At 34.8% G+C, this 12,500-nt stretch overlaps 2 protein-coding genes across 3 annotated transcripts in view; both read right to left on the bottom strand.

Moving 5' to 3' along the window:
* Positions 1-59: 59 nt before the first annotated feature.
* Positions 60-1,707, bottom strand: LOC125046869. The gene is made up of 2 exons (XM_047644868.1): positions 1,325-1,707; positions 60-1,199 (listed from the first exon to the last, which is right to left on the bottom strand). Exon 2 carries the CDS (start codon positions 1,160-1,162, stop codon positions 626-628), a length of 537 nt encoding a protein of 178 aa, XP_047500824.1. The 5' UTR covers positions 1,163-1,199; positions 1,325-1,707; the 3' UTR covers positions 60-625.
* Positions 1,708-6,264: 4,557 nt separating this feature from the next.
* Positions 6,265-12,500, bottom strand: part of LOC125046844 (U-scoloptoxin(01)-Cw1a-like) — a 24,910-nt gene continuing 18,674 nt past the window's right edge. For both annotated transcript variants that reach the window (XM_047644834.1, XM_047644833.1), the window contains 2 exons: positions 12,050-12,129; positions 6,265-6,687 (listed from right to left, as the gene is read on the bottom strand). In XM_047644834.1, coding sequence (XP_047500790.1) covers positions 6,564-6,687; positions 12,050-12,129 — 204 coding nt within the window. In that variant the 3' untranslated portion in view covers positions 6,265-6,563. The remainder of the gene's footprint in view (positions 6,688-12,049; positions 12,130-12,500) is intronic.

Here is a 12,500-nt window from a genome sequence, read left to right on the forward strand (position 1 = left end):
ATCGTATTTACAGATATTTTTATTATAAAAAATATGCATCTTAAGTATAATAAAATTTTGTATAAAATCCTATACATAAGCAATAATGCTGTCTTTGGTAAATTCTGTACCTCAGCATACAGCAGTTTTGGGATGACAAATTATACAAACTACGTCAACTGCAAAGAAGAAAATACTACACTAAACTCTGGTTAAAGACAAAGTAATTTGTCAGAGGAGAAATATAACCAAGACATTTTGTGGAATGTGTGCATTAAACTGGCTCCTTTGAGTTAAAAGTCAAGGATAGGAATTTGTCTGGGAAAATCCTTGTACATATGAACTAATTTTATCACAATATATTCCAATGATGAGATATTGTTTTTTTAAGTGAAAATACTTGCACAACTAACTCAATATCAGGCTTTAGCATTGTACAAGATTTTTTTTCTCCATTATTCTTCTATTATACATTCGACAACAGTGTATATGACAACTGTAAATGCCTCTCTATCAGTACCAAAATCCTAAATGTTTGGCATATCCAAACTGGTAAACAACCCATGATCATTTGCACTCCTTTGATAGTTGTCTATTATCACAGAATATTAACTGCTGCATACAGATACTTCCCCACACCCCCAGTTTAAACTTTATAAAGCTCAGCATTATTCCCATACAATGACACTGCAACCTGACAGTCCACATTGTACCACCAGTCACACGTTCTTGTTGCCTGGTTGAAGAGGGTCTGGACTGGGCATAGGAAGGAGTACTTGTATCCTCCTGGCACGCACCAGTGCCACACTTGACACTGCGCCTCTGGGTCTGCGTAATATCCATCCAGCCGGCCTGTGCACGTGAAGCCAAGGTCAGGAGGGATGCTCGTGTAGGACGGGTAAGGAAGGGATCCTGGAGGGGTTGCTGGGACCATGGCGGTAGGTGCTGGGCCGTATGACATGGGAGTCGTGACTGGCCCGGGGGTCGTCGTTGAAGGAGGGGCGACAGGGACACCATAGAAACTGCTGACAAATGGTGTTTGCGTGGTGGACTGGCCGTACATCCCCGCACCTTCGGTGTTGTATGAGGAGTATGATGACGCTCCTTCCTGCGTGCCCGCTGACGGGGATGACGGAGGCGTTGAAGTGTCGCTAATCCCACTCCATGGGAGCTTCTCTGCCATGGTGACCGCCACCACCAGAAGGATATGTAATAAGTACCTGGTAAAGGGGAATGATAGGAGTGGTATCAGTGTTATTTGCACCAACCCTCATGATGAAGACCTTACCTCATTATAAATCGTTTGTTCCAGTCAGTCTCGGTCTTAAGAGTTGTTTTCACTAACCTTCATTTCCTATCCTAGCCTTTACTCAGGTTTTCTCTATAAGTTTTGCAGATGAAAAGATGATATACATGTGACTAACGCATTTAATATAAGATTACTTTGTATCTCCATCAATAGCGCAAAAAACATGCATTTCGTAATGATAGAAGGGTGCATAATAGCACGCTATAGCATAAAAAAACTCCCAGTCCTGAAAAAAGAAATCCGAAGTCCACGTTGTCCTTAGTTCAACGACCAAAAGAAACGAGTCGCGTCCCTCAGCGTCTGCTGTCTAGTGCCACCAAGTGCCTTCCATCGTGATGGGTCATCACCTTTTCAGAATAATCTGGAAATGATTCTACACATCTAGTGTCATTAATATATATTACCGTGTTGGAAAGTAATGCTAGAAATACTTATCTACTTACGGTTTTATCGAATATGTCTTTCGTCTTACCTTCTGTTTCGAAAAGGCCATGTGTAAGAAAAACATGAAAGTATCCCTCCAAATATAAAGTAATATTTTAAAGTGCGACGTACTGGATGACATTAACAAATATGTAAATTATTGTTGAATTTTACACAAATGGCTACTTACTACAAAATATTATCACTGATCTTTGACTTATAGAAAAATTATCTAAAACGTAATATCAAATAATATAACTGAAGATGATATCAATGACTAAATTGTATCAATGTGAAGAATGTATAAAGCACTAATAACAACCATTTAAACAAACACTGCCAAAAGTAGAACATCAATTTGTACCAGCATTTGGTTGTTTTTAAATCAATTGAAGTCACATTTCACTGCACAGATCACCGTCACACTATACAAATGGAAGATAATTCAGTACGAGGGGATCCATCGAAGCCACACAGACTAAACAACTTCAGTCTTTCCGTCCAACTATCTCAACAGTAATGACCCGTCAGTGTAACCGTCGTCGTCAGCTGTTATGGTCGGAAAAGCGTTCTCTGTTGAATCCTATGCGTCGGTCTGCGTCGCCGACCCATCAGAGGCCCGAAGCGTGACCAGCCGTCGGTCCACTTACATGCTGACTGTCGTAATGACTGTGACAGGGGTGTCACGTCCTTTTATCGCCTGCCTCCGCTCCCTTCCCGCCCACAAACGACCACCCTCGCCACGCCCATGAACAGACACGTGTCCATGATGCGTGTCATGAAGATAGGTCAAGCTAGGTTACGGCAGCGCTCATTTTTTGCTGTTACAAGATGTCCTTATAATAACACTTAATGCAATCACATTGTTGTATCTACGATAGTTTAATCTTGTTTGTGATTTCATTTCCTTTTGTTATGCAGTCCTTCATATGCTTATAGGCCTACCACATGGAGTAGATATAGGCCTACCACATGGTCTCAGTCACTCTCTCATTGACTGACTGACTCAGTTACTTAGGTAACTTGCTTAACTTATTTAGTTAGTCATACGCTCACACTCAAATGGACGGAATTATATGGATAGATAGCTGTTAATCGAATATATAGATAAGGCTACTCTTAATAAGTAATAACAAAAGTCTGAGGCGTATTAATGGAGGGCCGATCGGCCCGAGCAGCCTCTCCGGAGGGTCAGTGAATTCGACCACAAAATTTCCCATGGTTTTGTCGAAAAGCACCTCTTATGACTAGAAAAGTTATACGACGTATACATATTTTAGTATGAGTGAAGCTGATTTAAAAAATGCCTTATATTACTGAAACAACGTGAATCTACACCTAAATAATACTTGATGATAAGGTCATAAAATATTTGTGTTTTTTCGCATTGTTATTATTATTTTTATATTGTGTCCTACATTCTCTGCAGTATACTTTTCAGCTGGTAAAATTGTGTACAACATATTGTGTAATGTATGTAGGCCTACAGCTGGGTAGTGTGTACAAGCGTGGGGATAGACACGCTACACTTTATATTTGGTAAATTATAGAAAAAAAGGCCCACTTTGTCCGTAAATTAGATGCTTGTACCCCTTATAAAAATATATCAATGTATTGATCTAATAAGTATTATTGTCATTACTAATATCATCATTTCTATTTATATCTTTACTTTATCTTTATTTTTATCTTTGCCCTTATCCATCTTTATCTTCATCTTTAATAATATTATCATTTGTCTGTGCTTGGTTTAGTTAAGCAACTGTTCTGAAACAGGAAAATGTTACAGTGAGAACATTGGTGTATTTTTGTCGAGTCAGAGACAGATGGAGCTAATCACATCTAGGTAATGCCAAACAGACTTTGGAGGCCCATTCTGATTTATCGTCAACCGTTAATTGATCCGTTTCCCATATATTTTTCACCATTTGACGTGCGTCTCTACAGCTGATGCAGTGACAGCAAACGTATGGTTACCCAAGTTACAGTTAAATGTATAAAATGTGTAAGGTTATCGTAATAACATAAATGAAATTTGTTTAGGTATGTAGTTTAACATATTACTGCAATCAATCATCTTCATAGAGTCTATAACGATGTAAATATTTGTGCTAATTGGCAGCATTAACTTTTCGTAAATACCGGCTCTCGTGCGTCGGAATGATGAAATATATGAAATGAATTCCCTATTCAGAAAATCATGTGTATGAATAACTTACCTCAGCATGAGACCATAGGAAATTTTTTTTTATCCTTGTATCCGCTGCATTACTAGGAATAGTTTGACTTTGACATGGACGGTAACTCCATCTAAAGCCCGGTATTACGATGGACTCGATTACAGCATTCTAAGCTGAGAAATGATTTATATAATGGTCCATGAAATTCTATTTTAATTCTCTGAATTTTAGTGAGAGGTCAAAGCTAAGAGTTCTGATCCTTCTATTAGAAAAAAAGGAATTTGCTGTTGTGTGTGTTCTCGAATACTGCAGCCGTTCAACACATTGATTTGATCGTTAACTCATTTAATCCGTTCATGAGTCTCGACATTTGTTCCCAATTCTTCAACTTGGTGTGAAATCATCCAATGCAGGTTTCAGTGCATTTAGGAAGTTCAGATACAAACACTAGAAATAACTTGCAGATACTAGGGGGTCATAGAGCTGGTACTTGAGCCATCTCGGAATTGTGCTCCTTATGTCCCAAGTGCGGGTCCAGGGGCGTCTAGGAGGAATTTGTCAGACTTGTACCGCCATTAGATTATATATATATTTATATATATACATACATACATACACACAATATATATATATACATATACATATACATACATACACATATATTTATATAATATATATATATAATACACACACACACACACACACACACACACATATATATAAACACATACAATTATACACACATAAACGTGTGCGTGTATGCGTGCGTTTCTCGTATATGTATGCATGGATGGGTGTGCAACTGCAGATATGGGATTCCATTCATTTGTGTCTTAGTTGAAGTGTGTATATACTTTCATCGCCTTTGATTGTAGTGGCCAGCCTTCCAGAAGCCTATGGGACCTGCCACCTCATTGCACACACCCTCTCACTCCTGCACAAATATATATATATATATATATATATATATATATATATATGTGTGTGTGTGTGTGTGTGTGTGTGTGTGTGTGTGTGTGTGTGTGAGTATGTTTATTCACGCACACGCAGCTTGAATATTTAAAGATCATAGACTTTATGCACAGCATTTATGGTGTCACGGAATACCCTCAGCCTAGCAAAAAGGCGTCATTCATTAATAGTACAGTCAGCATTTAAAAGACGCCAATCCTTTTAAAGAACACGACTAACGACTTTAAAGCATATTTATCACCTAGACACTATTCGGGGTGGCCCAAGCGCCTTTTGCTTCAATCCACGACTTGGTCAAACCGTTTCGCGAGGCGTTGCGTGGCGAGCAGGACGAGGGCGGAAGGTAGTTCGCTTCGCCTCGCGGCTGTTTGTAAACAACCAAAATGACCGCCAATTAGAGCCTCAGAAGTAAATCTGTTGGAGCTGCAACACATATTTCTTTTTGCCTTTCTGTTTTTGTTAGACATTAAGGAGTGTGATATGGAAGTCTTAGACTCAGGAGCAGTTTGTGATAATCAGCTGATTGGTGCATTGCGCATTCCGTTCACCCTGAGCGGTTTGGGCGAGGGCGAAGCGCACCGTGCAGAAAAGTTCGAGTGAATGCAGGGTATTACTCAAACACCAGGTCGAGCGGCTGGGTATCTGCCGTTCCTGCCTACTCTTCCGCGGTAGCCCCACATCCCAAATGAGGGTTCCTGGCCAGGCGAACACATGGCTCTGTCTATTATTTCTTCCTTTCTACCTGAGTACATAAATTCTAATAACAGGTCTAAAAATCAAAGTAGTGTTTTATCCAGTTATCAAACCATTAGCATATAAAAACACTATTCACTTCTCATAATTAAATTAATTAAACCTCTTTACCTCAGCTAACACATCTTACAGCTACTCAGTTACTTTAATAATCAGTTTTCACATACACACACCCTTTTCATTTTTTCACTTTAATTACGATAATCTGCCTGGCAACCACCGAGGATGACAGATGACAGCATCTTTTTGTTGATGGCGGCGACTGACGCCTGTCATGTCAAGGGACGGAAGGGCGCGGATGAAGTGACAGGTGGAGTGTAATTACTCCGAGGAAAGACAGGAGTTTGCTGTCTTACTTCTCACTCATAATTACTCTGGACAGTTTGTGATGTTATTCTGTTTGATTTATCCACTGTGTCGACAAAATGTAAGAGACCAAGAGATACATATGAGAACGGCTAACCATTGTCTTTTCAGTGATGTGTTTAAAGCAAAAAAAACGAGTCTCGGACAGATAGAGTTGCTTCACAGAAATAGTTTATGCAAATCTGCCTCAACATCTTTTCCAAAGAAAAATGAAAAAATCAACATGTATATGAAAGATATCCATATGCTATAAGAGGGACAGGGAGTAAAAATACCAGAGGGATAGATCGAAAAATATAATAATTGATAGTGTATACATTCAATGGCAAGTGAATCCCAAATCAAAAACCAGTAACATTTTGTATTTTTGCAGCAGATATCGACAGCATTTTACAAAATGAAGGTAAATCACATGTCGGTAAATATCCCATAGATTACAATTATGTCATTCTATCGATGAATCAGAAAATGAGATGCAGCTACACATTTCCAGCGATCAGCTCCTTCCAGGTGATTATACATACATTACATACACACATATATATGGGGGATATACACTCATGAGTACAAAGGAGCACTTTCTACGCGTCGACCAAAGCCTCGTTGCCAAAGCTGCGTCCTTCAGGAATCTTGTAGAGATCTTCGTTGACGCTGTAGCTGTCCGGCGAGCCCGCGCAGTCCACGTTGTACCACCAGTCACAAACTCTGGGGGGGGGGGGGGGGGGGGGGGGGAGATTTCGTCATGTCAGAAGTTCATGTTACACGATGCGAGGGACACATGTTATCAGTACTTTATCGTCATGAGATATGGGTGACTAATAGAGATGCTAACTAAATGCATAATGTATCCAGGTGAAGTCATGGTGAATGGAAACTCAAGTGAACAAATAAACGCGCTTTCAGAGACAAGTCTTACGCAAAACGAAAATGTGAGAACAGGACACAGATGCTGGCTGTCTGCAGCCTCTTCCCCGAGCAGCTGGTGCGCAGCGGCCTTGATACCAGAATGTTCCGGAACATTAATGTAATTATTATGGATCACGCGCTGCACTCACCTTAACATTGTACTATTAAGTCATTAGTCTCAGAACGGCAGCGAGTGACGGCGCTCGCGAATTACACAATAAAACGAATGCGGGGCTTGTGATGATACAGATAATTTCACAAGCATAAACATTCGATCAAAACATGGTGATAAAAGTATGCACTTCGAAAACGAATCTCGGTAGACCTGCGAAGACTCGTGTTTGAAAGAAGCTGCTCAAGTAATTTTAAACAATCTACCCGACCGTTAAACTTCATACTGTCCACAATTTGAACTTACCCAGCCAGATTTGGAGCACTTGTTAAAACGACAGATCAACATGGACCAAAAGAAGAAGAAAAATAGTAATAGATATATAAATCAGTCAAAATAAATACACGAGCAAAGTGCCATGGCGGGACAGGAAAGAGGCCGTCAAAGTCGGAACTGATAAAACCTTCTTTTTCACGACTGAAATATTTTATTACAGCTGTTACGCTTTTCAGGGAGGGTGATTATAGGGTGTAATGATATTACTTGTGATGGAGATGATAGTAATAACAGTAATGTGAAGGTCGAATTTGGAACAGTGATAGTAATGATAATGGTAGCATTGATATAAGGATGACCAAAATTATATCAATAACAATATTAATTATACAATATGGTCATTATACAAATATTGATAATATTAATAATGATGATGTTTAAATGTTGATAGTAATAATGACAATTATTATCAAACAATAAGGATAATTATTATTATAAAAATACTAACAATAATAATGATAATAGAACAATAAGGATGATGATAAGGATAATGCTAAATAATAATGATGATGATGATGATAATAATAGTAATGATAATAATAATGATGACAAAGATAATGATGATACTGATATTGATAACGAAAATTATGATAATAATAATTATGATTAATAATAATAGAAAGAATGAAAAATAACAATGATGAAAATAAAAGTACAACAACAACAATAATTATAATCATAATCACACTCATAATAATGATAATAATGATAACAATAACAATGATTATAATGATAATAATAATAATGCTGATAATAATGATCATAACAATAATGATATTAATAACAACAGTGATAATGTTTATACTAATATTAATACTAATAATAATGATACAAAAAATAATAATGATAATACTAATAATAATTATTATTAAAATGCTTCGGCTGCTGCTGATGATAATAGTAATAATAAAGATAATGATAATGATAATAATAATAATAATGATAATAATAATAATAATGATAATAATAATGCCAATAATAACAATAATAATAAAAATGATGATAATAACAATAATAATAATAATAATAATAATAATAATAATAATAATAATCATAATCATAGTAATAACAACAACAATAATATTAATAATAATAAAAATAGTAATAATAATAATAATAATGATATAACGGGGATAATGATAACAATGATAATAGTAATCACTATCCTGATAATGATAATAAAGACAATCGATATAATTATCATAATAGGGATAATAATAAAGATAATGATAAAGAAAAAGTGATAGTGATACTAATAAAGATGATCATAATAATCATAACAATTATAGTAATAATGCTATTAATAATATTAATAAAATAATGATATTCATAATAACAATAATTATAATAATAATACTAGTAATAATAATAATAATAATGATAATAATAATAATAATGATAATAATAATAATAATAACAATAATAATAATAATAATAATAATAATAATAAATAATAATGATAATAATAATAATAAAATATTAATAATAGCAATTATAACAATGATAATAACAGTAATAATGATAATGACAACGATAATGATAATGATATTGAAAATGATAATAATAATGATAATAATAACAATAATAATAATAATAACAGTTACTATTATAAGTATGATTATTATTATCATCATTATTATCATTATTGTTATTATTATCATTATTATAATTGTTATTTTTTTTTATTATCATTACTATTATTATTATCATTATTATTATTATTATTATTATTATCATCATCATCATTATCATTATTATCGTTATTATCATTAAAAATATTAATAATAATAATAATATTATTATTATTATTATTATTATTATTGTTATTATTATTATTATCATCATTGTTGTTGTTGTTGTTGCTGTTATCATTATCATTATCAATATTTTTTATATAATAGTAATGGTAATGATAGTAATAATCATGATGACAATTATAACGGCAATGCCAATGATAAAAATAATAAGACTGATAATGATAATAACAATAATAGTAATGATAATGATGGTGATAATAATAATAACAATGATAAACAATAAGAATAATATTAATGACAACAACAATAATAATAATAAGAAGAAGAAGAATAACAACAATGATAAAAATAATGATAACAGCAATAATAATAATTGCAACATCACCTATAATATAAATAATCGTGATGACGATGGTAACACTTGTGACAGAGATAACGATAATTGCATTATTGATAAGGATGAAATCAATAATTCAAACAAAATAACAAAAAAGGATAACAACAACAATTGTAATAATCATCATTTATATCAGCATTATTCTTATCAGAACAACAATGAAATTGATAATGGTAATAATCATAATATCAATAATGATAGTAGTGATATTCCAGTAGCGGTAATAATCCCAATAATAATGCAACAATATTAACAATAATGATGTGATGACAGCGCACCTGATTACGGTGATGATGACATTGGAGATACTTAATACAATGCATCAATGATGATTATGATAATGAAAGTAGTGATAGTGACAATATCCCAAAAATGATACTGATATAAATAATAACATTCATTTTGATTACAACAATATAGATCATAAAAACTTTAATGCAGATGGATAGCTGACAGGAATAATAATGATGAAATCATTGATAAGTATAATTACGATGCTTGTAGCAGTGATGATAATGCTGACAGTGAGAATAATAATGAGAATGTTATTTAACTGTAACTTTGATAACAAATGATAATGCTAACATAACAATAACAATAACACTATTACTTTAGTAATCATTGCCAACACTGATATGATTATTATCAATATTATCATCATTATCGTTAACAGTTATTATGCACATCATGATTAGAGTTTGCATTTTCATTGTTTTAGATATCACTGTCACTATATTATACTATTACCGATGTTATAATAAAATTATACAGACCATTATCATGATGTTATTTTTAACGCAATCTTTACTGATGTAATTATGGCTATCATCAGCATAATTATAATTGTCATCATCATCATCTTCTTCGTTACCATAACTTAGACAATTATAATCTCCTTTCTAGTCCCTGCCTCGGCCGTCAGTGGCATGGTTCAAGAGCGAAATCAGGGGAAAATAGCTTTGGTAATATCCTTTCCCTGTCCTGCAATTAACTTTTACTTTCTGCTCCTCTGGTTGGCGGGAGGCAGGCCGCTCGGCGTCACATCGCGCGAAGGGAGGGAGGTGTGTGTGTGTGTGTGTGTGTGTGTATGTGTGTGTGTGTGCGTGCGTGTGTGCGTGTGAGTGTGCGTGTGCGTGTGCGTGCGCGTGCGCGTGTCTGTGCGTGTGTGTGGTGTGTGTGTGTGTGTGTGTGTGTGTGTGTGTGTGTGAGTGTGTGTGTGTGTGTGTGTGTGTGTGTGTGTGCGTGTACATGCGTGCGTGCGCGTGTGCGTGCGTGTGTGTTAGCCATTTGAACTGTAGGCCGAAACATATTTGGATCTCCAGGGTTTATCATCAAGTAATCTGATTGTGTAATACCGAAACGCCATGAAGCACATAATTCGCCATCAACCAGGAAAACATACATAAAGGCTCCGATACATAAAGGATACATTAGATGATTAACGTCGTGATTTGTAAAGAATCCTGTTTTACCTCTCCAATAGCTGCGTTTAGAACTGATATAATAGATATCGGAAAATAATTTAATGCTGAATCAGAATAACGAAATTATAGGATTATTTCCTCCCAATGAAATAATCCAATATGGTATTTTTTTTTTCTTTTTTCTTTTCTTCTTTTTTCTTATTTTGACAATGCCACTTCCAGCCTAGCGGTCTCTTAAATAGATTCCTAAATATATTCTACCCTAACTCGGGATCAGCCGAACGGCCCTGACCAAGCCCTTCCGTGGACTACTAAAACCCTAGCGGAAATAATACACGTTATTACATGTAATTTTCGTGGCCTGTCGTTGAGATAGTGTGGCCAAGCACGAGCCGAGATTTATGTGACTCGACTGTCTTTCGGAGGTGATGCTTCTGGCCAAAAAAGGGAAAGGGCATCGCTTTTAGTGCTTCGTTTTTACACTACTACATAAGGATTTTCTTTGTTGTTGACATCATTGCTGCTGTGGCTATTAACTGTTGTTGCCATTATTAGTATTGCTATTTTTATCACTATCACTATCATCTTCATCATTATTATATTTTAGTTATTATTATTATTATTATTATTATTATTATCATTACTATTACTATTATCATTATTATTGTTTTTACAGTCGCTGTTTTTATTATTATTACTATTATTATTATTATTATTATTATCATTACTATTACTATTATCATTATTATTGTTTTTACAGTCGCTGTTTTTATTATTATTACTATTATCATTATTGTTATTATTATTATTATTATTATTATTATTATTATTGCTGCTATTATTATTATTTCACTATTGTTGTTGTCATTATTATCATTATCATTTATTTTTTTTATCATCACTAATATTATTAATATTATTATTATTGTTAATATCAATATCATCATCATCATCATCGTTGTCATCATCCTTACCATCCGTGTGGTTTCCATCATAATCTTCATTGTTATCACTATTATCATTCATCCAGTAATCATCATCAAACTGTTTATGTTACCTGTTCTCTCTCTCTCGCACACACACACACACACACACACACACACACACACACACACACACACGAGGCGTTACTCACCTGTACAGCTGGTTGAAGAGCGTCATGTTGGGGCAAAGGAACGAGTACTTCTGGCCGCCGGGCAAGCACCAGTGCCACACCTGCCACGGAAACAGGGGGTTAGGAGCCTTCACTAAGTATCCTCTTAGAGACATGTGGTTTTATTTGATATCCTAAACCTAATCTACCCTAATCTAATCATAATAATACTTAAACCAATCTAATATATTCTGCCTTATCCTTACTCAGCCTGAGTTCAGTTGATTAAACACATCCTAACCTAGTCTATCGAAGCAAACCAAACCTAATTAATTCTGTCCTTACCCAACCTGGCTAATTTTAACCAAATTTAACCAAAAGCGACCTACCTAACTAAACCAACCCTCATCTATCATGACCAAACCTAAGGCAACCTAGCTTATTTTAAGCTAACCTAATCTAGACCAACCCTTATTTACTGTACCAAACATCT

Source organism: Penaeus chinensis, chromosome 39 (assembly GCF_019202785.1).
Source record: "Penaeus chinensis breed Huanghai No. 1 chromosome 39, ASM1920278v2, whole genome shotgun sequence".
NCBI lineage: Eukaryota > Metazoa > Arthropoda > Malacostraca > Decapoda > Penaeidae > Penaeus > Penaeus chinensis.

Bases quoted from the DNA above. Each gene is read 5' to 3' on its own strand.
- LOC125046869 (XM_047644868.1), bottom strand. From the start codon at position 1,162: ATGGCAGAGAAGCTCCCATGGAGTGGGATTAGCGACACTTCAACGCCT.